The sequence below is a fragment of the Danio rerio genome, chromosome 16 (genome assembly GCF_052040795.2).
Source record: "Danio rerio strain M-AB ecotype USA chromosome 16, GRCz13ab, whole genome shotgun sequence".
In the NCBI taxonomy this organism is placed as follows: domain Eukaryota; kingdom Metazoa; phylum Chordata; class Actinopteri; order Cypriniformes; family Danionidae; genus Danio; species Danio rerio.
This window is the reverse complement of record NC_141036.1, coordinates 23934011-23957574: the sequence shown is the minus strand read 5'-3', so window position 1 is coordinate 23957574 and position 23564 is coordinate 23934011. Positions and strand designations below refer to the sequence as shown.

The window sequence follows — 23564 nt, the reverse complement described above, 5'->3', positions numbered from 1 at the left end:
CAAAAGTTCTTTTCTTATGTGGTTTAAGAGTTTAGTCTTTGAAGGTTTACGAAAACAGCCCACATATAAAGTCAACAATTTATTGTGCAATGTTTAACAATACAATATATTAAAAGGTTTGAAAAACTTAAATATATACAACAATCAGCACTATTTAAAGGCAGTTTAATTTCAGTGGTGATGTTAGGAATGACTAAAACCTTGTTTATAATTCTGATTTGAGGGGTCGACGTGTCCGACTGTGCAAGCCTTGCGCGTTTCTGTGAATTTCTACTTCTGCGCGCTGTTTGTGTTCTGCAATAACACTTTCAAAACGTTAGCTGGCAGCAGGTTGTGTTCCTCTTTGTTGAGTTTCTTCTCAGGTGTTTTGTCTTTTCTGAACACTGTCTAAAATGTACAAGTAGCTAAAACTTCCCGCCCACACAGGTTAGAGGTACCAAGCTGACCAATCAACGACATATAGTTACCTTTTTTTTGCGACCGCACGAAGGCTGCGCCATGGGTATCCGCTTGTTAAGTCATGTTAAGTCATGATCTGTCGTTGACGTATGAAATTCTGTTTCCGGGTCCAAGACGCTACTAGAGAATTTTCGTTTATGACCAAACGTTAATATCACACATTAAAGTGAATTTTATATAAATTTCTGGTGTACAAAACCGTCTCTGCACTTGCTGCATCATAGACAACCAATACTTTGTTAGACAACAATTTATAAAAAAAGTCAATCACTTACTGGCCATAGGCTATAAGGTATGACATTATTTGTATTGTGATTTTCAAAAGCATTACATTGCTTTGTAAACATTTATTATTACTATTTGTTGAGTCTCCATAGTTTGATGGAGCGCTTGGACCCGGAAGTCAGTTTTACTTTGGCTGCACATGGTGAATGTGATGTCGCTGTGTTTGCAGAGGTTTGCTTTGAGTGCGCTTGACAAGATTTCGGCTGGTGAAGCGCATGACATTTTTTTGAGAGTTGAGCAAAGTTCCGCATTTCATTTGAGTTGAATAATGAATAATTTTAAAGAGATTTTGTCTGAAACAGGTTCGCCTGTACACATATCTTTATGATCCGTCCATGTGTAATCATATGGATAATCAAATGACCAATAATTCTTGGATAAAAATTGTCAGTAATATTTTAATAAACTTTAATAGGCAAAACTGTCTGAGATATAAACCAAAGCATGTGATGCATCAGTTCGATTTAAAAAAAAAATCTTAAATGGTGAAATATTTATAAATCAATCATTCAAATACTTTATTAAAGAAGTGCTTAAAAAATCTGGAATGATGATAATAATATGACGTAGTTCCAGAAACTTCCTACTTTTATGGTGATCTGTCTGATTTTACAGTGGGTTTCTTTTGACTGCCCCCTGTCATTTAAAAAAATATCACAACGGCAAACGCGTCAAGTATAAAAGCCTCGTCTGTTTCGTGAGGCGCATGAGCAGTCAGCGGAGGTGCACGATGCGTCGCAAGGCAAAAGTATTACTCGGGCTTTAAGGCAATGTAGGGCTTGATTGTTATTGTTTCTTTCCCAGTTTGTAGATTGTCCACCTGCAGGCTTTGGGGACCTTCAAGTAGGTCTCGCTGCAGCAAGCAGTAGACATGCAACCCTGCACTCATCCAAGTGTCACATTGGGCATTGTAATGCGCATGCTTAACTGTTAGGGTTGAATTTAACTTTGGGGTAGGTGTAAGCATAACAGCACACATTGTAATGGGTAATTTTATAAATACAAATAATTCTTATTTCTAGCTACAACCCATCACAAATACATGTCCATTACATATTGGACTTGTTCTAGTTTGTCATCATGCTGTAGTCTACAGTGAGGCAGCAGTGGCTTACACTTGGATGTTGGTGGGGATGGATGTCCACTGCAGGCTGCAGTGAGAAACTTCTTGGGGCCTTTGGTCTTCATAAGTTACAACAGATTATCAAACATGGGGTGCAAGAGAAGCCAAACCCTTGACTGCAATGCACAACATGAGGGGAAGACGATCTTCTGGGTTGCTGATTTTTGTAATAAGTGAATTGTCATCCTTGAGCAGCATCACGTTGCAGGAATTAAAGAGTGATGTAATGTTTTTGAAAACCACCTCATCGGCTAAAACATCCAGAGCAGCGTCTTTCAGAGAGGATTTCTCATTTAAAGCCATATTCTGCACCTGCAGAACAATAAACACATCACAGCTCAGTTTGTGCTTCTACAAGCTGGTAAACATTAATATGTTGAAGCCATGTTAATCTCCTTCAGGACGTTGCTTAAGGGATAGTTCACACAAAAATAAAATTTTAATAAACCAAGAAATTTTGAAGAAATCTGTAACCACTGACCTTCATAGAAGGACAAGCAAAAATGACAGAAGTCAATGGTTACAAGTTTTCAGCTTTCTTCAAACCGAGTGAGTATAGCGCACAAGTCTTCAAAAGAGTGAGTATTGCACGAGTCTCAAACTCGCTTCCTTGAGGGCCACAGTTTTGCTCCAACCCTGATCAAACACAGCTGATCCAAATAATTAAGTTGTTTAAAAGAGTCTTGGAAAACGTGATTATTTGCATCAGCTGTGTTTAATTAGAGTTGGAGCAAAACTATGCAGAGCTGCGGCCCTCAAGGAATGCAGTTTGAGACCCATGGTGTTTAGCATGACATTTTCTTTTTTTCTGATGAGCTATCCCTTTAAAGTTTTACAATGATGTTTTTATTAAGGCCTGCAGTTAACATGACATGAGACCTATATTTGTGGACAAAAATATGTTACTTCATGAAACACAAAAATGACTTCTAAGTTTTACTGTAGAGTGCTTGTACACATTTGCTTAGACTGTTTATGTATTGCTCTGGAACGGCTTCAGCAAAGAAATAGTTGAACACATTGAGATATTAAACCCCACATTGTAGAGTAGTGGTGGGCAAAGCGAGGCTTCATGAAACACTGAAACAGTCGAAGCAAATGTGTAGAAGCTTCGAAACCTGTCTCTACAGTGACACCCAGTGGTCATTTTTTATGTATTGCTCTGGAACCGCTTCAGCAAAGAAACAGTTATGCAAATTAGGGTATTAAACCCAACATTGTAAAGTTGAGTTTTCAAGTGATTTAGTGAAAAGGTGAGTTCCAGACTAGCATACTGAGGTCATGGGTATTAAACCCAACATTGTAAAGTTGAGTTTTCAAGTGATTTAGTGAAAAGGTGAGTTCCAGACTAGCATACTGAGGTCATGGGTTCGAATCCAGAGTAATGTTGTTATAAATATTAGTTTTTAAATGCTCTGTTCGTGTAAAGTGTTTTGTTAACATTGGTCTAACATCCACTGAACACTTTAAATAAATATGTCTTTGTGCTGCAAATGGCCCAAGTTCAAATTGCTGCTGGCACAGTTACTCTGTGCGCACGCACAGTCCACTAGGTTACAGAAGATAAAGATTGTTTTCCGACCCTGTCAGTCAATCCCAGATTTGCCAGGTCTCGAAAAGCTTCTTAAATGAATGATTTTTTCAATCACTGTAGTCGCATGACCTGGCCGTTACAGATCATGCTTCGGTGCAGTGTTTCAAAACACTTGCGCTTAGGGATCTTGACACATTGTCAAAACCTCAGTTTCTCGTCAGCCATCCTTATGTTGAATTGAGGTTTCAAGTCATTTACTGATAATGGGTTCGAATCCAGCGTGATGCAGTTATAGACTTTAGGTGTGTTCGACTTAATGCAGTGCTGTTCAGACCAATCCAAGGTGCATGCCGGTTAGAAATTTTGTCCGGATTGATGCTGTGTAGACACCACGTCACTGTCACATGTCGCATCAAAGTACCACAACACTGCTCTGAGATCAGATGGCAAACTGAGCCGGTGCAGCATCTGAAGATCCACTGCAGGAGCTGCGATGACGACACCGACATTACACCATTGGCCAAGTTCACCGCATGACAACAACCACATGTGTTTCAGGTTTATTATTGGACAAATTCAGTGTCACAAATTTCAAAACAAACAACTAACTTTTTATACCATCTCTATCTTGTACACATCATGCCTATTAAAAGACTACAAATATTTTACTGCAGTATCATCTTTTGTTAAATAATTTGTTCATAATGACTAGATTGTTTGCATAGTGCATACTGTAGGTTTATTCAGCCTTTTTTATACAGACTGCTGTATTCAGCTCCAAAAATGATTTAAATGATATATTTTAGTAAATATATAACCTAAATATTAACTCAAATAAGTCTCACAGACTTGTAATAAAATTATTATCATCATTGATCCTGACACCCCAATATGTATGTAAACGCCTTTGTAGCATATTCAAACTGGAACAGTACTGACATACCATTCAGCATCTAGTAGCCTAAAGACTGATGTTTCAACTCCTAAAATGTGTGCCTATTGTTGTGTTTAATAGACTTATTATAGGCCCGGATATTAATTTTCCTATTATGCGTCCTCTTGTTTTACTCTCATTTCTCTTGCATTTGTTATATAGGCTACTTAAATTTAATTTCCTTATTGTTTAAAAGTAAACTATAGTTTGTAGAGACTATAGTTTGTATTCGTTTTTATTTGTACTGTAAATCTTTTGTTGCTGCAATAAATAAATAATCATGTGATGTCATCAGTTATCATGACTGTCATCAGTCATCATGACTGCTGCAACTCCGCCCTGCCTGTGCTTGGCTAATCTCGTTGATCGCCAGCCATTACCTATTAGTTTTCAAGTGTTCTGTTCTTGAGATGCGGTTTGTTTTAATATTGGTCTGCCATCCAAATAAACACGTTCTGAATAAATATATGTCTTGTTTTGGTCATAACAATATTAAAATGCACCGAGTCATCATTTCAGAGTATTTGTACAAATCGGAATTCGAACTCGAGCTATTTGCAGCACAGTTACTCTGTGCACATGCACGGTCCACTACGCCACATGAGATTGCGTTTGACTGACAGGGTCAGAAAAAAACTGATTCAACAGGTCTCGAAACACTTATTAAATGATGGCAGCTTTAAATCGCTTCAGTCACGTGACCTGGCTGATGCTTCAGTTTTGAAACACTTGCGCTTCAGGATCTGGACACAGTGTTAAAACCTCAGTTACCAAATATTAACATTAATTTGATACTTGTAAAGCATGTGAACTTGCATCCAGATGTTGTTAATTCTTATTTAGCATCCTTTTACTTTCTTCAAAAATCACATTAAGTATAAATCTGTTAACCACAAGCCTTTTTGATTCAAACCACAGGAAAAACCAGAACCAATTTGTTTTAACACAAACTGACATCATAACTGAATATTAAGTGGGAATGCTTCTTGTTTCTGACCTAAAATGTTAGTACTGTACTTACAGTATTACTTCAATACTTACAAGATGGAGCAGAGCTTGCAGGGTTGTGTAACTGCAGCAGGATTTGAGCAGGAAGAGTGCTGGCTTACTCATCTCTACATGAACACATGATGTTATGAGAACAAAGGTCAAAAGACTGCAGGTGTGTGACAACAAACAACACTCATATTAAAGACTGATTCTGGCCTTGCTGCTGACAATGAACAATGCATACATGAAGGTTCAGTAAAATGTTAAACTATTGCTTATCTTCATGTGCTGATAATATGGCCTCAATGTCACTAATCTGTGTTTCTCAATTCCAGTCCTCACACTCCACAGCTCTGCACATTATAAAGGATTCTCTCATCAATGCAGACATTTGTTGTGATTTGACCATTTGTGGCCAGCAAAGTGAACTCTACATGTTGTTCCATGCTTGCTTCCAGTCTAAGGTAATGTTCTATATGTTTATTTAAATGGCAATTTAGTGCGTTAATATGTATAGTGTAGGCATAATATGCAACTATTTACACTTCTCACCGTCAAAGTGTTTAATAAGAGGGACATGCATAAAATGTGCGAGAGCTTCTGATTTAACTGAACTCACCGTCTAGAGCACTGATGAGCAGGTGTGCGGCAGTAAGTGTGTTCGGCTTCTGATGTTGTCCAGAGGGTTTTTTACCAGCACTTTTCTGTATGAGCTCCAGTGTAACCTTCAGTTCAGGCACCTCGGCTAATGTACTGGGATCAGGCTGTGTCCCTCCACACAGGTCCTCTAGCTGTGAGAGAAACAAACAAGTCCAAACATGACCAAAGTCGCATTTATTTTTCACTATACACAAACATTAAGAAGTTAAACAAATTGTGTTCTTTGATTATGCAAAAATTGTGTTTGCTGCCAATATTGATCAGTTTAATGCAATGTTACAAAATAGTGCTGTGCGATTTGGGGATTTATTTATTCATTTTCTTTTTGGCTAAATCCCTTTATTAATCTGGGGTCACCACAGCGGAATGAACCGCCAACTTATCCAGCAAATGTTTTACGCAGCGGATGCCCTTCCAGCCGCAACCCATCACTGGTAAACATCCACACACACACTCATAAACTACAGTAAATTTTATCATTTCATTTATTTATTTATTTGGACAGATATTGTGATTTCAATTTGATTTGCGATTAAATTTTTTAGTAAAGCTTTAGCTCAGTCACACTCATATAGCCACCTGTGGTGCTTTTTTAGGTGCTGGTTGTTGTATTTCCTCATGCTGGCAACAGTTCTGCGACAGCTCTTGGAAAATTACTTGTTTTTGTTTGGTGTCTGGGACTGAAATATTCCCATATTACCGTCATGCTGTTTTTCGTTGAAAATAATTAGTAATGAATTGCTTTTGAAGCAGCAGACGCCATCATCCCACTTGTCCGTGCTTTCCTGTTTGTTTGTTGGTTTATATGTATGTTTGTTGTTTTTATTGTGGGCATTCTGCATAGTTTTGTTGCTCAATTCTGATTCGGCAGATCAAAAGTGTACCTACTCAATTGGCTAGTAAGACTGTCACACACAGATAGCAGTCTTGCATTGGTTCTTGGTGGAGGAAATTACATAACATATATTGATATCGCAGCCTCTTGCGTTTAGCTACTCGTAATGTTTCAAATTGCGATTTGATTAATTGCACAGCCCTAATACAAAGCATTTTACATAAAAGCCATTTAAAAAATACTGCCATATTTATAAAGGAGTTTTAAAAAGAGAATTCTAGAGCAATTGCTGCTTAAAAATTCTGACTTGCTATTTCTGCAATATTCAGTGGAGATCAAAATTTTAAAAGCTCCTATAATTTTTTGCCTTGGAATTAGGTTCTATCTGCATTTTAAATGAGTTTGAGATATTGAGCTTCAAAGTTTTCGCATTCCATATAGCAATATGTGTGTAACGGTTCTTTTTCATACATTCACGTGACAGAGAGCCTAAATGTACTCCTAAATGTAAATGATCAAAATTCTCCTAAATTTGCAAATTAGGGTAAAAAAAAAAAATATATATATAGGGCAAATGCAGATAGAACCTTCTCATGCTAAAAAGTCATTTTCCTCCTTATTTTATATTTTACCAGGAGCAATTTTTTTCATTTCAGCATTTCCAAAGTTACAAATGTTCTGAAGCAGAGTAAATATCTGATAACGAGGATTGATCAAAATCAGAACTACTGTTAATACATCCCAGATACTGGTGTTGATCAGATACTGACTTTTATTTGACAAACCCTATTTATCTGACAACTTAACTTTCTACTGTGAAAGACGGTGAGCCATTCTTAAAGTTATTAAATCTCCCTAACAGTAGATTGTCCAGATGAAGGCCAAAGGGGTTTCAGATTTAGCCATTCCACATGTGTAATTTCTAGAATATTTTCAATTTTACTCGTTCTAGTCCACAAAAATGCTGGTTCTCTGCTAAAAAACAAATGCACTGGAGGGCCAGATGATGAGCGGAATCTCACTGGTCAACCAGTTCAACACTGCAGATGGAATTGATCCATCAGCTCAGCGTTGAATAGAGTAAACTGCTCTTAGCAAATAGTATCTCAATGTTTAAGAGAAATTAGTGATATCTGTGAGAATTTAATGATGTCCTATGAGGGACTAGTAATGTCTGTGACAGCATAGTGATGTTCTATAATAGGCTAGTTATGTCTGTGAGAGACTAGTGATGTCCTGTGAGAGAGCAGTATATATTATAGGAAAGGTTTTAAATATAGACAGTTTTGTATGCGTAATAATAATAATAATAATTATATATAGTGAAGCAGTGGTGCAGTAGGTAGTGCTGTCTCCTCACAGCAAGAAGGTCAGCCTGCAAATTGATTGCACATTCAGCAGTAAGAACAGTGTGAAGGTTTAATTAGCATAAACTGTCTGAAAGGAATGTCCGTGTGCTAACACTAAATTGTATCCAAAATATGTAAAACCACAGCTGCCCAACTGCAGAATTAAATGTGCATCTCAGCTCTACCGTTTCCACCAAAACGTTTGTTGGGAACTCCACAGGGTTAATATAAATGCTTGGGCTCCTATAGGCACACATTTGGTCACTCATGCCAATGCCAAACATCGGTTTCAATGCTGCCAGCAACAATGTGGAACATGTATTGTTCTCCGATGAGTCCACCTTTACTATCTTTCCCACATCCGGGAGAGTTACGGTGTGCCCAGAGTGAAGCAGATGAGTGAGTCAGTGATGCTTTGGTCTGCAATATCATGACATTCTTTAGGCCCAATACTTGTGCTATATGGGCACGTCTCTGCCAAGGACTACCGAACCATTCTGGAGGACCATGTGCACCCAATGGTTCAAACATTACATTCTAAAGGCAGTGCCGTGTATCAGGATGATAATGCACCAATACACACAACTGGGGAGAGTGGTTTAATGAACATGAAAGGGAAGTTAAACATCTCCCATGGCCTGCATACTCACCAGATCTAAATTTTATAGAGACACTTTTGGGTATTTTAGGAGCGAGTCAGGAAACATTTTTCTCCACCAGCATCACGTAGTGACCTGACGATTAATCTGCAAGAAGAATGGCTTAAAATCCCTCTGGCCACTGTGCAGGACTTGTATCTGCCATTCCTAAAACAAATTGATGCTATCTTGTCTGTGAAAGGAGCCCAAATAGACTAAATATTGTGTTTAAAACCAGCTGTTTCGGTTTCATTGTCCAACCCAAGTATATTGTAAAATAATTCTTGCTCATAATGATTTATGAACTGGAAGTTAGTGACATTTCTTTAGTATTGGAACAGATTTCCAACTGAAGCTGAATATGATGACTAAAACATTTCTTTATAACTTTTAGATCGATTAAAATTGATGAGGAACTTTTATTAATTGTTCACCTCAGGGCAAAAAAATAAAAGGACTTTCAAATAGGTGTCCATTCCTGGAAGGCCACTGTCCTACAAACACTTACACAGAGGTTTCTAGTGACTCTGAAAGCCTTTATTATCTGGTTCGGGCATGTTTATTTAGGGATAGAGCTAAACTCTGCAGACAGTGGCTTTCTAGAAACAAGTTTGGACACCCCTGGAATAGGATAAAAAAAAAAAAAAAAAAAATGTTTCATGTGGGAATCAATATATTTAATATGGACTTCAAAATCTGATGAAAGATTCACTCACTGTGCTCCCCAAAATGCTAATGACTGCGCTGTTCTGCAGGAGTAGAGAGATCTGCTGGAATAACGAGAAGCGTGTGCTAGACGGCAGTTTAGACAGAACTTTAAACTGGCCTTCGAGTCCTACAAGTTCTGAGAAGAAAGAAAGGGGGTGGGGGGGATTTTTTCATTAAATTTTTGAATTTAATGAAAAATTATAACACTGTTGTATTTTCTATATGCATTTATTTATTATTATTATTCATAATCACTCCTTATCATTATGAATATACTTCATTACATCAAGTACTGGTAAATTAATACAATTTTTTTTGCTTGTGTTTCACTTTCAAAATATATGCATTTCTTTACATTTGTACTACAAGTTCTTAGAAAGGACTTGTAAATGCTTCGTGTTGCTCTGCCATTTCTCAAGGTGCCAAAAACACAGCTTACACAACAACAATTCATTCTCTTTATTTGTCATCCATTGAGCTTCAAGGGTCCCACTGACATGACCAAGCCTTCAACAAGACCTAATTAAGACTTGTAAGATATACAATGGTGACACAATGGATGCGTTTACTTGACATTTACTAATCCACATTTACTAATCCACATAAACTGCATGATGGGTTTACTTGTGTTCTCTTTGACTAATATTTAAATTTGTTTGGTGATCTGAAACATTAAAGTGTGACAGACATGCAAAAAAAAAAAAGAAATAATAATAATCAATAAGGGGAAAATTGTTTTTCATACTACTGCATAAATATAAAGTTTATTAAACGGCTGTCTAGAATACTGATTGGGCAGTCGCAGTGTTAGGCAAGCTACTACACTAAAAGCTAATCTCAGGGAAATGTAAGCTAAGCTAAAAGGTATTTGGCAAAAGTAGCTAAGCTACATACAAGCAATTTTCCGTTTTAAATCAAACCAAGTTAAATCCAAGTCAATCATATCTTGGTGATCTATAAAACATGAGGCAAAATTGTTCAGCAAAACAGCAAAAACTGAAAATCGAATAAAACCAGGTGTTTCACATTTAAAATACTGTAGTCATTTATAGTAACGGGAAATATCTAGGAATAAGCATTTTATTGTATATACAGTTGAAGTCAGAATTATTAGCCCCCCCTTTGATTATTATTATTTTTTTCTTTTTTAAATATTTCCCAAATTGTTTAACAGGCCAAGGAAATTTTCACAGTATGTCTGATAATATTTTTACTTCTGGAGAAAGTCTTGTTTGTTTTATTTTATTTCGGCTAGAATAAAAACAGTTATTTTTTAAACACCATTTTAAGGGCAATGTTAGCCCCTTTAAGCTAATTTTTTTTCAATAGTCAACAGAACAAACCATCAGTATACAATAACTAGCCTAATTAACCTAACCTGCCTAGTTAACCTAATTAAGCCTTTAAATGTCACTTTACGCTGTATAGAAGTATCTTGAAAAATATCTAGTAAAATATTATTTGCTCTCACCATGGCAAAGATAAAATAAATCAGTTATTATAAATGAGTTATTAAAAATACTAAATACTATCATTAGAAATGTGGTGAAAAAATCTTCCCACCATTAAACAGAAATTGGGGGAAAAAATCAACATGTGAGCTAATAATTCAGGGGGGTAATAATTCAGAACTTCAACTGTATATTTACAACTCTTCATTAATGAATTACACTACATAATGTAGTAATTTATAGTAGTACTAACTATAAGCTTGTAGAGTCACTTTTTGATGCAATATCACTGCCCAACACTAGACAGTTATGAGAGTAGTGAGGTATGTTATTTTGAGATAACAACTACTGAATAACAGGCTCATCTGAGAATTTCAAACTTAAAATGGCTGTCAGTGAATAGGCCTTCATTCACGTCCATATACAGTACTTGCATCCACATTTATATTTGCTTGTCTGTCCCATCTCTGTTTTTAACTGCTTCGAGTCAGGCAATTATTCTGCAATAACCTTCTGGTTGTATCTTTATCTAATATCTAAATTGTTATACATGCAATTTTTTACCACCTTAAATATACCCTATTTAATATGCGGATTTTCTGTTTCTAAATTAAGTCATATTTACAAATAGATTTATATAGTAACTTGGTTAAAGCAAGCAGGCTCCAGTTTTAAAAACAGTTCTAATAACATTTTCAAATTTTACTGTAAAAGGAACTATTTTGTGTGTCTGTTTATGTTTTATTCATTGACATCTGACTGAAAGGAAAAAATAATGTGGAAATCATCAGATCCTCAGTGCACATCTGCCTATGCATTGCAATTACAAAGTACTGACGGTGGTTTGCTTTGGAAAGTTGTCCAAAAGTGATTTATTTTGATCTTGTTTTGTTTTAAATTGTATTAAAATCGTACATTAGGCCTTTAAATAACTTAACTAAGTAAAAAAAAATGTCATTGAAAACATTTATACATTCATGTGTTGTTACCTTTCTGCATGTTGTGGGTTGGATTCCCTGGTGCAGCACTAACTGTGACTGCTTGTTTCACCTTGACTGGGCCATCAATTTCAAATCCACCTTTGACTGCTGGCAGCAGACACAGTTCTGGCAAAACAGAAAACAGTTACCCTTCACATGATATTTTATTTTATGAAAGGTTTTACTTTTGCACAACAAACTTTGATTCTGTGCTAAATTTAGTTAACTCAGATTCTGTCCCATTTACTTTTCTCAAATCTAATCTGGCAGCTCAACCAAAACTATTTGGTTGTCTAAATTGGATCTAAATGTTTTTCAAAAAAATGTAAAATATTTTGCTTTAGCAAAACATCTATACCATAGTGTCCTGTGTGAGCAATGTCTAATTCAATCACGCTGTAAGCAAGGGTGGTTTTGGGGGGGATGTCGATAGACACATCAGTGTCGTACGCAATTGAAGGCTTTCCTTTATCATTAGATGAAACCTGTGGAGAAATACAAGACATCAGACTAAGTTTCCACTTGGATGTCATTGAATGAATAATACGCCCAAGAGTTTGTTAAAAAAAAAGGCCAACCTTTATTGTCTTATTGAACCCAAACATTCCAGTGCAGGAACCACCTTCCTGAACCTCCTCAGTGATGGTGCAGGGCTGAGTGGTAATGATTCGTTCCTTCACTACCGCCAACACCTCCGTCTTTGCGTTCCGTGTCTGCTGGATCAGAGAGTGCTGCATGTCTAGAACTCTACCAAAAATCACGATCACAGCAGTTATTCAAGTGTGACGTGGCTTTACTCTCCAATCTTTTTCAAAAAAGTGTATCACATGACTTTTTTTTTTGTTGTTTTTACCTGCATTAATGGCTTAAAATTAAAAAAGTTAAAGTTACATGCAGCAGCTGGTGTTATCAGGCTGATTAAGTCTTAAAAATGGCAATGACATGTTAGTAGTAAAGTAATATTTTGGGCCATATGACAAAAACTGAAAGATAACTTTTCTACTTACTACTACTCATAGTTTTTAGTATCACATGCCTTCAAAAGTCATTTTAATAAGCTGATTTGCTGCTCAGAAATATGATATTAGTATTTAGTTTAATTAAAAATAAATAAATATTTTATTTATAACAGTAAACACCCTTATCTGTCTAAGGATGTAAAATTTTCATGCCCTCATGCTCATGCTAGTCACCCACCTGGATTTGGAATCATGTAAGAGCTTCTGCAAATCCAGCTCCTGTTTCTTTAAGTTTCCAAATGATGACTGCAGTTTGCTGGATCCGGAGCCACCTATATTAATGGTCCCTGGCCCAAGTTCTGCTACAGCACTTCCACTTTTAGTATCCATAACTTTGCCTTTATAGGTCAAAAATTCAGTTTCAACCACAACTGTGGACAAAAATGTAAATTTATCATCATATTAATATTATCATATTTATCATATTAAGGGCTTTAATATACATATTTCTTTTAAATGAATTTTTAAATTATGACACTTCCTAATGTCATTTTAAAGTATGTTTCAAATCTCTATTTCATAATATTAGGCTTTAAATGGCATTTAGTCAGCTAGTTTATTGACTAAAATACTTAATGCGCATAAATATACTAAACATAAACTTAATCATTACAAGTGTAATTACAAATACATACATACATGTACATACATTAGACACACACACATATAGATGTGTGTGTGTGTGTGTGTGCGTCATACACTTTTTTTCGAGTCTTTTCATTCGTTTTGTTTTTCCAGTAAATTACTCAATAAATACCGTACCGTGCCATTCATACCGAGGTATTACTGCACCGTGAAATTCTGATACCATTACATCCCTAATATATATATACACACACACATATATATATATACACACACACACACACACACACACACACACACACACACACACACACACACACACACACACACACACACACATATATATATATATATATATATATATATATATATATATATATACACTAGTGCTGTCAATCGATTAAAAAAATGTACTAATTAATCGCACCTTTTTAAAAAAATTTTATCGCGATTAAACGCATTTAAAATACTGAAACTTGTAATTTTGGCTATTCAAATGTAAAATTAATGTAAACGCAAGGCAAAAACTATTTAAATTCTAAATATAATTGTTTATTAGAATTAAAATTCAAAATATAATTGTTTAATAGAATTTTTGTTTAACTTGTAACACAGATTTCTTCATGTAAACAACATACCCACAATAAACCATCAAGATCCTGGCTTGACAGCCATATTTATTAAAGAAATTAAAATACAGGCATGTTAATGACATTTAAATTTCAAAACAATCAATGCCAATAAAGAAAACATTGATTTCCATGTTGGATTCTAAGTGGACTGCAAAAAAATGCCAAAATACAGGAATTGCAGATATGGAAAATGAAAAATTATAATAAAAAACTATAGAATACAAACTGTTGCACTCATTGTAGTTTTATTGCTGTGAGTTGAAAACATTAGTTATAGAGTAGAAACAATTTTGCCTAATCCTCCTTTACATTCATCCAGTTGCTAAAACTAGGAGTATCCCGCAAGTGCACAGAGACTCGCAAATGCCCGCAAATGAATGATAATTTCTCGTAAACCGGTCGTTAAATACATTGCACACCCCTCTCCCTCGCATCCCTCCTAGCTGTTCAGGTAGCCTATGTCGCGCGCAACTCACCCTCACCGTCCTTCAGGTACGTCTTGCGCACACATGCTCCTACTCAGATACGTCGCTTACGTCACCCCTGACATCCCTCAACGGACCTGACACAGACACACACACAGACGCACACACAACGCGCCCCAACGGCCTTCCATACTGGAGCGACTCTCCTCAGATTCAACATGCATGATCACGTTCATCGAATTTGCTTAAACTAAGCGTTTTAAAGTATTACTGTATTTCACAAGGATTCTGACACAACAACGCAAAGCAAACGCTTTCGTTGCATTTAATGAAGAAACTTGGAGGGCTCATGCTGAAAGGCAGAGTAATGCCCTGTCTTTGACAGCTTGTGACTTCACCAGAGACTTTATGAGTAGATTCACATAAGACACCAATACTCCGATTTTAATATGATTAAGATAATACTCTTATTAAAATTCTACCGTGTAGCCTAAGCACCGATTTTATTACCTTAAAGCAACACCGAGTCATGAAATGCGGAGGATTTTCTTCCTGTTCGCCATGCGGTATCGACTTACAACAGAAGTCGAAAGTTAAAAATGAAACACCCGAAATTGCATAAAACTCTGGATAACCTGATGCAACTAATTGTTTTATACTGAAACTTGCCTTCAAAAAGTGCTTCCTGGGACTTATCCACATTTCTTGCATGTTACACACACGTCCACCACAACAGGAAATAAAAAAGACCTGCAACTGCGTTAATTGCGTTAATTTTTTTAACGCGTTAATTATTTCAAATTAATCGCATGCGTTAACGCACTAAATTTGACAGCGCTAATATATATATATATATATATATATATATATATATATATATATATATAAATATATACACACACACATACACGCACACACACACACACGTTTTATAGTGGTATGTCTTTGAAAGTCATGGATTATAGATTTCAGTAAAGAATGATTGTAATGTACTATACCTGGATTTATGGGATCTCCAACTAGAACATCACTCAGTTTGAAGTCTGTTGGCTTGTATTTGGGTTGCTGCCAAAACCAGTATCGGTTACGCTTGATGACCAGCGCCTGAGGACTAAGACCATCTGAGTCATTCAGGCACAACACTGGGATCAGGAAACCTTCAGAGTCTATCTCAGAGAGCAGGTTCTTAGTGGCTTTTGCAAACATCTTCAATGCTGACAAGAAGACTTTTGAGGATCAGCTGGGAAAAAAAAACATGCATTAAGTGCATTTTCATTCAAAGCATGATTTCTGAGGAATATTTCTTAGTCCTTAGTGCATCTGTTATGAAAATTATACAAGGTTTTATTATGCAAATACATCACTATAGTTTTTGGTGCAATGATAACCAATTGTTATAGAACCACATTTTTCACTACAAATACCATTGCTAATCTATGGTTAGTCATGGTTGATTTCTGGTAACCATGGTTTATTTACAATAACCATGTTATTTTTTTTAGTAATATTATAGTAAGATTTCACTGCAACAAAGACACCTTAAATAAATGCATTAAATTATGGCCACTAAATGGCCATATATATAAATATAGAACGCTGGTCACTGTAGATTATAAATGGCCTGTTTGAGGTTTGGCAAAGAAAAAAAGAGAAATATATATATTTGTTATGTGTAAAATTTATATATATATATATATATATATATATATATATATATATATATATATATATATATATATATATATATATAGTAAAATATATATTATAACCCACGGTTTGGAACACAAGTGACCCACAGATAATTACTTCCTAAAATCCTTCATAAATCCTAAATTTGTAACAATCGCAGAGAGATTCAGTCTTAATCTTTTGAGTTAGTTATAAAGTTACCGGGATAACAGTTTATAGTTTAGACAAAACCAGTATTATTTATCCTAAAGATTACAATTACAATCATATGCATTTAACTTGATGCTCAAATTAAATTAAAATTGTAGGCAGCAATTACATTATTTAACCAATAGGTCCAGCAATCAAAATATGCCACTGCATAATTCTTCAAAAACAACCCATTTAGCAATGAAACATGAAGTTTTATGAGTGAATAACTGAATCATTTATTGAAAATGAGATTAAAAATAAATATTGGTTCTACAGATTATGTTAGATTTACATCAGTAACAGTAGTAGTAACACACACACACAGAGAAATAAGCAACAAAACAGGGTCTTATGAATTGTGTTGTGATGCATTCAAAAAAATGTTAACGAGGACACTGTATGCATAGCAACAACAATATTACGGTGTCTACGTTATTCTAGTTTAGTAATTACTAACTAGTAACGTTACCTCGTACATAATTTAGTGTTATGCTGACGTTGTATGGACAAATAGGTACAAAGGTAACGTGAGAGAGGACCGTGAATAAAATTCTACCGAAATTGTTTGTTTTGTCAGAATTGACCAAATTGCGCTAAATTTCTGTTAAAGTAACTAAAACAACTTGTTGAAAACTTGCAAACACAGACCTCGTGCTTACCGTGGTCTTCTCTCGTGGTTGTTTGACTGTAGACACACTTATAAACAAAAGCCCAGGCAGCAAGACATCGTCGAAGCGCGGCTACTTCTATGTTGTGTCTGTTTAGCTCCGCCCCAAAACGTTTCATTGGCTTACTGACAGGCAACGATAATTTCATTCGCTACGCAGATTGTCAGTCAAGTTTTTTCCTTCTCTTTTACATTAGAGAATGCATGAGTTGTCATTGAAGTTGTTTACATCTTTCAAGCTGTGTACAAGTGACGCAGCACGCAGCAACACTTAAATGACTTTAGAGAAGAATTCATGGAAGAAACTTAATAAATTGCGTGTTCCAAATTCTTTTTTTTAAATTATCATTATACATAATACATGTATGTGTTTTCATTGATAGGGTATTCTTCAATTGCTGTGGAAGCATCCTTCTACTTTGCAAATGTTAACATTAAATTTTTTGCATAGTTGTTTTCTTTAAGTTTAAAAAAGTAAACTGGTAAAAATGACCATTTTGATTTAACATCCAATTATTGTCAAATGTCCTACAATTTCACAAGCCACACTTTATTAGTCTGTGATGTTAACCTTTAACTGTTTTGTTTGTTGCATAACAACAGAAAAGTGGTCACATTACATACGAAAGTATACCAGGTTATGAGAAGCAATTAGGTCAAATAAATTTGTCCTGTATAGGTGTCCTGAATAGATGTAGCTACTTAAAAGCATTCATTTCCCTTGATAATTATATAAAGGCTACCAACTGTAAATACTTTGATGCAATAATTTTAAAAAGAACAAGCATTTTTGCAATAAGCTAGCTGTAATGTGAATCACACACCAACAAGGATCAACAGGAAGTCGACTTGTTTTTTTTTTAATGTGCTCCTATTGTTGGTTGTATTTGTTTTTTTGTATACATTTAATGAAATGGGGAATGGAAGACGACTGCAGAGGACAATTAGAAGTACATTAAGTCAGTAGTTCCCAAAGTGGGGGTCACAAGACAATGAAGAGGCACGAGGGGTCACTTGGGGATTTCCAAACTCAAATAAATTGATTAAACTGTTAGAATTATCATATTTTATTCATAACCCACAGAAGATAGTTAATAGTTACGTAAAGAAACAACAACGACATACAAATAAAAAGCCACCAGTCTTTGTTTTTTTAAACATTAATATTACATTTAATTAATTAATGACTATAAAAATTAAATTGCTGCTGCACTTTTGTGTTGTCAAAATGTTCATGCTTATATATGCCTATATTTGTGTGTGCAACATTTACAGTATAACCACCTTGAAAAATGGGGGTCCTGAGTCACTGACATTGTTATTTTGGGGGTCACAGGGCTGAAAAGTTTGGGAACCCCTGCTTTAACTCACATTTGTGGTGGGCTCTTGCAGTTAAAACATGTTAGTGGTGAATTGATTGTCATTAAGTAAGGGTAAAATTTTGCACTGTGTGATCTAATGTGTTAAACTATTTGAGAAATAGTCATAGGTTTTTTGTAAATAAAGGAATACTCTTTTCATATAATCTGGTGTTCAGCCCAGACTGCTACACCTAAATAAATAAATAAATAAAGGTGAAAGTAGAAGAGTCAAGCATCAAATAGGAAAGAACTTCAGAAGTAGACATTATTTATACTGTTGGATATACTGTCATTTTTCAATGATGGAATCAGATGAACCTACTCAAAATTAAATGTCTTACCAAAATGGTCAGTGTAAGATTCCCCTAAATTAGGCACCAGATTCAGCAAAGTTCAGCAGGTCGACCCGGAGACATGAGAAGAGACCAAACTGTAGTTAGAATGGTTTATTCTGCAAGTCTGATGATAAGGATGAGCAGGGACATATATACATAGTGGGCTGACCTTTAAAAGTTATACAGAAGAAGGAAGACACTCTTAATATGGGCATGTCATACAAACAGAATAAAGAAGAAATGTATATATAGCGGGGGCTTTCCAGTGTGGGAGCTGTCTGCAAGACCGAAACCAGATGTTGACCTTCAGACCTCCGATGCACACACACACAAAAAACCACAGACACTTCTGCTTCTCATGCAAGCACACTTAAAGAAAGAGATAGAATGTTCTCTCAGTCAGTTTAAAGCCCATTTTAATGAAACCCTTATTCTTATATAGTAGAGCAATTAATTTGAAGTGAATGGTTGATACTGAAGATAATGTCCTTATCATGAAAGCCAAAAGGCACACATATATGCTGACCCCAAATGATAAATCAATTATCAGTGTTTAAAAGCTGGCATGACCAACTGTTTACAACCCTCTGAGAGCGACAAGTACACTTGCCAAATGTGCACTACAAATATTCCTCTGGGTAAAAAGCCTATAGTATATAGATCTTTTTATAGATCTATATATGCAAGTTCATGTCCATCCATTAAGCTTATACTGTAATTGTTTATTAATTCAAAGGTCAAATAAATTTTCTGGACAGACATCGCAAAAAAATAACATTGCATCCATTCATTTTAGTTGAAGGTTTTGAAATGTTGTTATTTAGTCATTTTTGTTGAATATTTGTATTACCTCAAAGCTGGATCAAATGGACAAACTCAACAGTTGTGTTGGGGAGTGTAAATTACTCTTGTTGCTATCAAACTATTGAAGAACACTTGAATCACAATTTGAGAATATTTCGTGTGCTGCTTTGCACAAATCATATGCTGATGTAGACTGGTGAGTACTGCTATTGTGTTGGTCAAAGGGACTAGCAGAGAGTCATGTTGTTCTCAAGCTAAATGGTTCCCCAACATGATTTTGCATGCTTGGATGTGAATGGACCAGTTGTTTGTATGCCATTAATGAGTTTGCTTGAGTATTTCTATATTTCATATTAAAACATAGTTGCATTGTACAACCCAAATTTTGAAAAGAACCACATTTTTGTAGTTTTTTGTAATTTAATCAAAAATATGTGATTTGTTTATTCTTTTTAAGCTTTAATTATTTAACAAAATACAAAGAACACATTTCCAAGGTTTTTAGTCATCAAATACATAATTTTTGTTAATATCAACAGTTTTTATTTTGATGATTGCAACACATTCCCTCCGTGTGCTCCGGTTTCCCCCACAGTTCAAAGACGTGCGCTACAGGTCAATTGAATATACTAAATTTAACCACAGTGTATGAGTGTGTGTGTGAATGTGAGAGTGTGTGGGTGTTTCCAAGTACAGTGTTGAGGCTGGAAGGGCATCCGCTGCAAAACACATATGCTTGGGATTGGCAGTTCATAACGTGGTGGTGACCACTGATAAATCAGAGACTACGCTAAAGGAAAATGAATGAATGAACACATTCCAAAAAATCAGGATGGGGTATATTTAAGAAACTTTCAAGCCAACTTTTTGCCAAATAGAAGGGATTTTCAATTAGAGATAAATCTAGACTCTACATGCAGGTAACTGAAGCACAATCATTCTATTGTTTAGAACACTTCTTATTGTAATAGTAACTTTAAACATACTTAAACATTTGGGATGTTTTTGGAGCTATTTATATATCCTCGGGTGAGATCTTGAATATGTTTTAGTGAGTCGGTTATTTGGGTTTTATGCTTGTCTTTTCTCTGCTTCTTTCATTAATTCTGCTTGTTGCAAAACTGCTTCAGTTACTTACAGTTTCTCTTTATGTTTTGAGACCACATGAACACTGAACAGTGTTTATTTAACACAAAGGATTTTGCTGTGCCAAAATAATTGTAACCTGCCTTATGATATGTTTAATAAACATATTCAAATGACTAAATTATTGATCCTTATTTAAATATGAACATACATTTATGTGATTTTTTTTGTTGTTGTAGGGGCGTCACAGTGGCGCAGTGGGTAGCACAATCACCTCACAGCAAGAAGGTCAATGGCTTGAGCCCCGGCTGGGTCAGCTGGCTTTTATGTGTGGGCTTGCATGTTCTCCCCTATTCTCGTGGGTTTCCCTGAAGGTGTTTTGGTTTCCACCCCAGTTTAAAGACATGTGGTGTAGAATTGGGTATAGGCTAAATTGCCCTTAGTGTATGTGTGTAAATGGGAGTGTAGGGGTGTTTCCCAGTGATGGGTTGCTACTGGAAGGGCATCCGCTGCGTAAAACATATCCTCGATAAGTGGTGTTTCATTTCACTGTGGCAACCCCAAATTAATAATGGGACTTAGCTGAAAAGAAAATGAATGTTTTTACTGAGATAATACCAGCACCTACTGTATAGGATAACATATGCTGGTCCATAAGCAAACCAGCATCTCACGCTGGTACAGACATGCAAAACATGAAAGAGATTCTTCTTACACACCTGCTTCTCGTGCTATAGAACGGAATTGTTCAAGCAACCAGCATGTTTGGGTCGGCAAAAAAAGGAAATTAATTCAAGCCAAGTTAAAAACTAAAACATCAATTGAAAACAAACTGAGAAACCTTGAAAGAAACCATGCAGGATCATGGGATCAGATCTCTGACCAAATGGAAAAAGATTCAGGGCTGCAGTCTTAAAGATGTCCATGGCCTTGAGAAGGATGTTTCCATTGTGATGGAAGTGCAGGTTTAAATTTGTCTTGTGCAGGTTTACAGTCGCCAAAGTCTACAGCAGGGATGGAAAACTCAGTTCCAAGAGGGCAACCCTGAAGAGTTTAGCTTTGACCCTAATTAAACACACCTGAGCAAACTAATTGTGTCCTCCAGGCTTGTTTGAAACCTACAAGTTAGTGTGTTGAAGCATTGGTGTGTTGGAACTCAACTCTGGAACAGAAACCTTTGCAGTTTGACATCCGTCACTGAAGTCTTTACAGGAATCTTGTGTTCTTCACATATTAATGTTCCCACCAACATTTAGTCCTGACTGACCTGCAGTTGACCACGTTTGGTCTTTGTGATGATGTTTGACCAAACATGGGGAGCATTTTGTAGGTTAGAACCATTAATATACAACCAGAACCACTTATTTGTTATAGAAAACTAGTGGAGTTTTACATATTATATCTAAAAGACAGAAAATAATACTTTAAAACTGTATTATACACAAATCATCTAAACATTTGCATAAGTACACACACGCACACATATAGCACATTTACATAAATAGACTGAATGATTTACTAAATCTGCAGGATTCTGTAGGCACAGATTCCATGTGAGCCTATTTATAGCCTAAAGGTTGCAGGTTTGATTCCCAAAATAGCTGCTCACTGTTTCAGATGTGTGTTTCTTTGCTCACTGCTGAATCTATGCACTTAAATGAGTTACATTCAAGCACAAATTCCAAGCACATTACATTTACTAAATGAGCAGTACGCATAGTGCTAGTTCGGCTCATAAAGCTGAGTGCTGATATTGCAAAATCCAGAAATATGGTTGGTTGGAATTAACGCTGTGATAAAGAGTCTTTTTAGCTCTTTTTTTAACTTTCATTATTATTTTTGTGAACAACATTGAACAAACAATTAAATTATGACAGAACTACTGGGATATGACAGTTTGGATATAAACAAATGTTTGAAATCAGAAACCATTGAAAGCAATTTGACCTTCTATAGTTGCTTGTAGCAATTACATCCTCACACCAATAGGTGGCGACAATACGCCATTTAACATGTATTTGTCATTTATTAAAATAGTTTCTATTTACTCACCCTCAAGTGATTCCAAAACTTGAGTATGAGTTTCTTTCTTCTGTTGAACACACAAAAAATATATATATATATTTTGAAGAAAGCTGAAAACCTGTAACCGTTAACTTCCATAATAGAAGAAAACAACAAATATGGAAGCAAATTACAGGTTTCTTCAAAATATCTTGTTTTGTGTTTTCTGTGAAAGCACAGAAAACACACTGTGTTCATCCAATCCATGACACTGACACCACAGATATGCAAATATGAAAGGAACTCTTGGTTTAGGAATTTAAAGTTTACAACTTTAGTGTTTGAACACCCAGGACTGTTAGTTACACGTATTAGAAGTGTGGAAGATGACACAAGACAACCCGCGATTCTATTTGCCCAGGGGTTTAAAATGACTCAGAACTATTTAAAAGGTGGAAACCCCTCTTGTTACCATTGTTTGCAATTTGTGCAAAGAATATGCTTCCAGATAATGAGATCCCAGGTGAGTTTATTGTGCCTGTATTAAGCCTGAAAATGTAAGATGTAACACAGAAAAAAACCAGCACGAGAAAGGGTGACGCAGTGAGTAGCACGTTCGCCTCACAGCAAGAAGGTTGCTGGTTCGAGCCTAGGCTGGGTCAGTTGGCATTTCTGTATGGAGTTTCCTCCGGGTGCTCCGGTTTTCCCCACAAGTCAATGACAATGAGTAGGAAAAAGGAAAAGAAAAAGACACTCAAACATCTGTTGCAATATATATATATATATATATATATATATATATATATATATATATATATA

General features: G+C 35.7%; 1 protein-coding gene across 6 annotated transcripts; it reads right to left on the bottom strand.

Annotated features, from left to right (window-relative positions):
* Positions 1 to 66: 66 nt before the first annotated feature.
* On the bottom strand, positions 67 to 18977 carry gsdmeb (gasdermin Eb). 6 transcript variants are annotated; one of them, XM_087285302.1, is made up of 10 exons: positions 18858 to 18977; positions 15606 to 15847; positions 13144 to 13336; positions 12525 to 12693; positions 12305 to 12431; positions 11956 to 12072; positions 9524 to 9651; positions 5945 to 6116; positions 5377 to 5450; positions 67 to 2179 (listed from the first exon to the last, which is right to left on the bottom strand). In XM_087285302.1, exons 2-10 carry the CDS (start codon positions 15811 to 15813, stop codon positions 1949 to 1951), a joined length of 1419 nt encoding a protein of 472 aa, XP_087141428.1. In that variant the 5' UTR covers positions 15814 to 15847; positions 18858 to 18977; the 3' UTR covers positions 67 to 1948.
* Between the last annotated feature and the right edge of the window lie 4587 nt (positions 18978 to 23564).

Coding starts and splice junctions, on each gene's coding strand:
- gsdmeb (XM_087285302.1), bottom strand. CDS start 15,813: ATGTTTGCAAAAGCCACTAAGAACCTGCTCTCTGAGATAGACTCTGAA. Junction 13,337..15,605: donor TGGAGATCCCATAAATCCAG/GTATAGTACATT, acceptor TTTTGTCCACAG/TTGTGGTTGAAACTGAATTT. Junction 5,451..5,944: donor GCTCATCAGTGCTCTAGACG/GTGAGTTCAGTT, acceptor GTGTTCATGTAG/AGATGAGTAAGCCAGCACTC.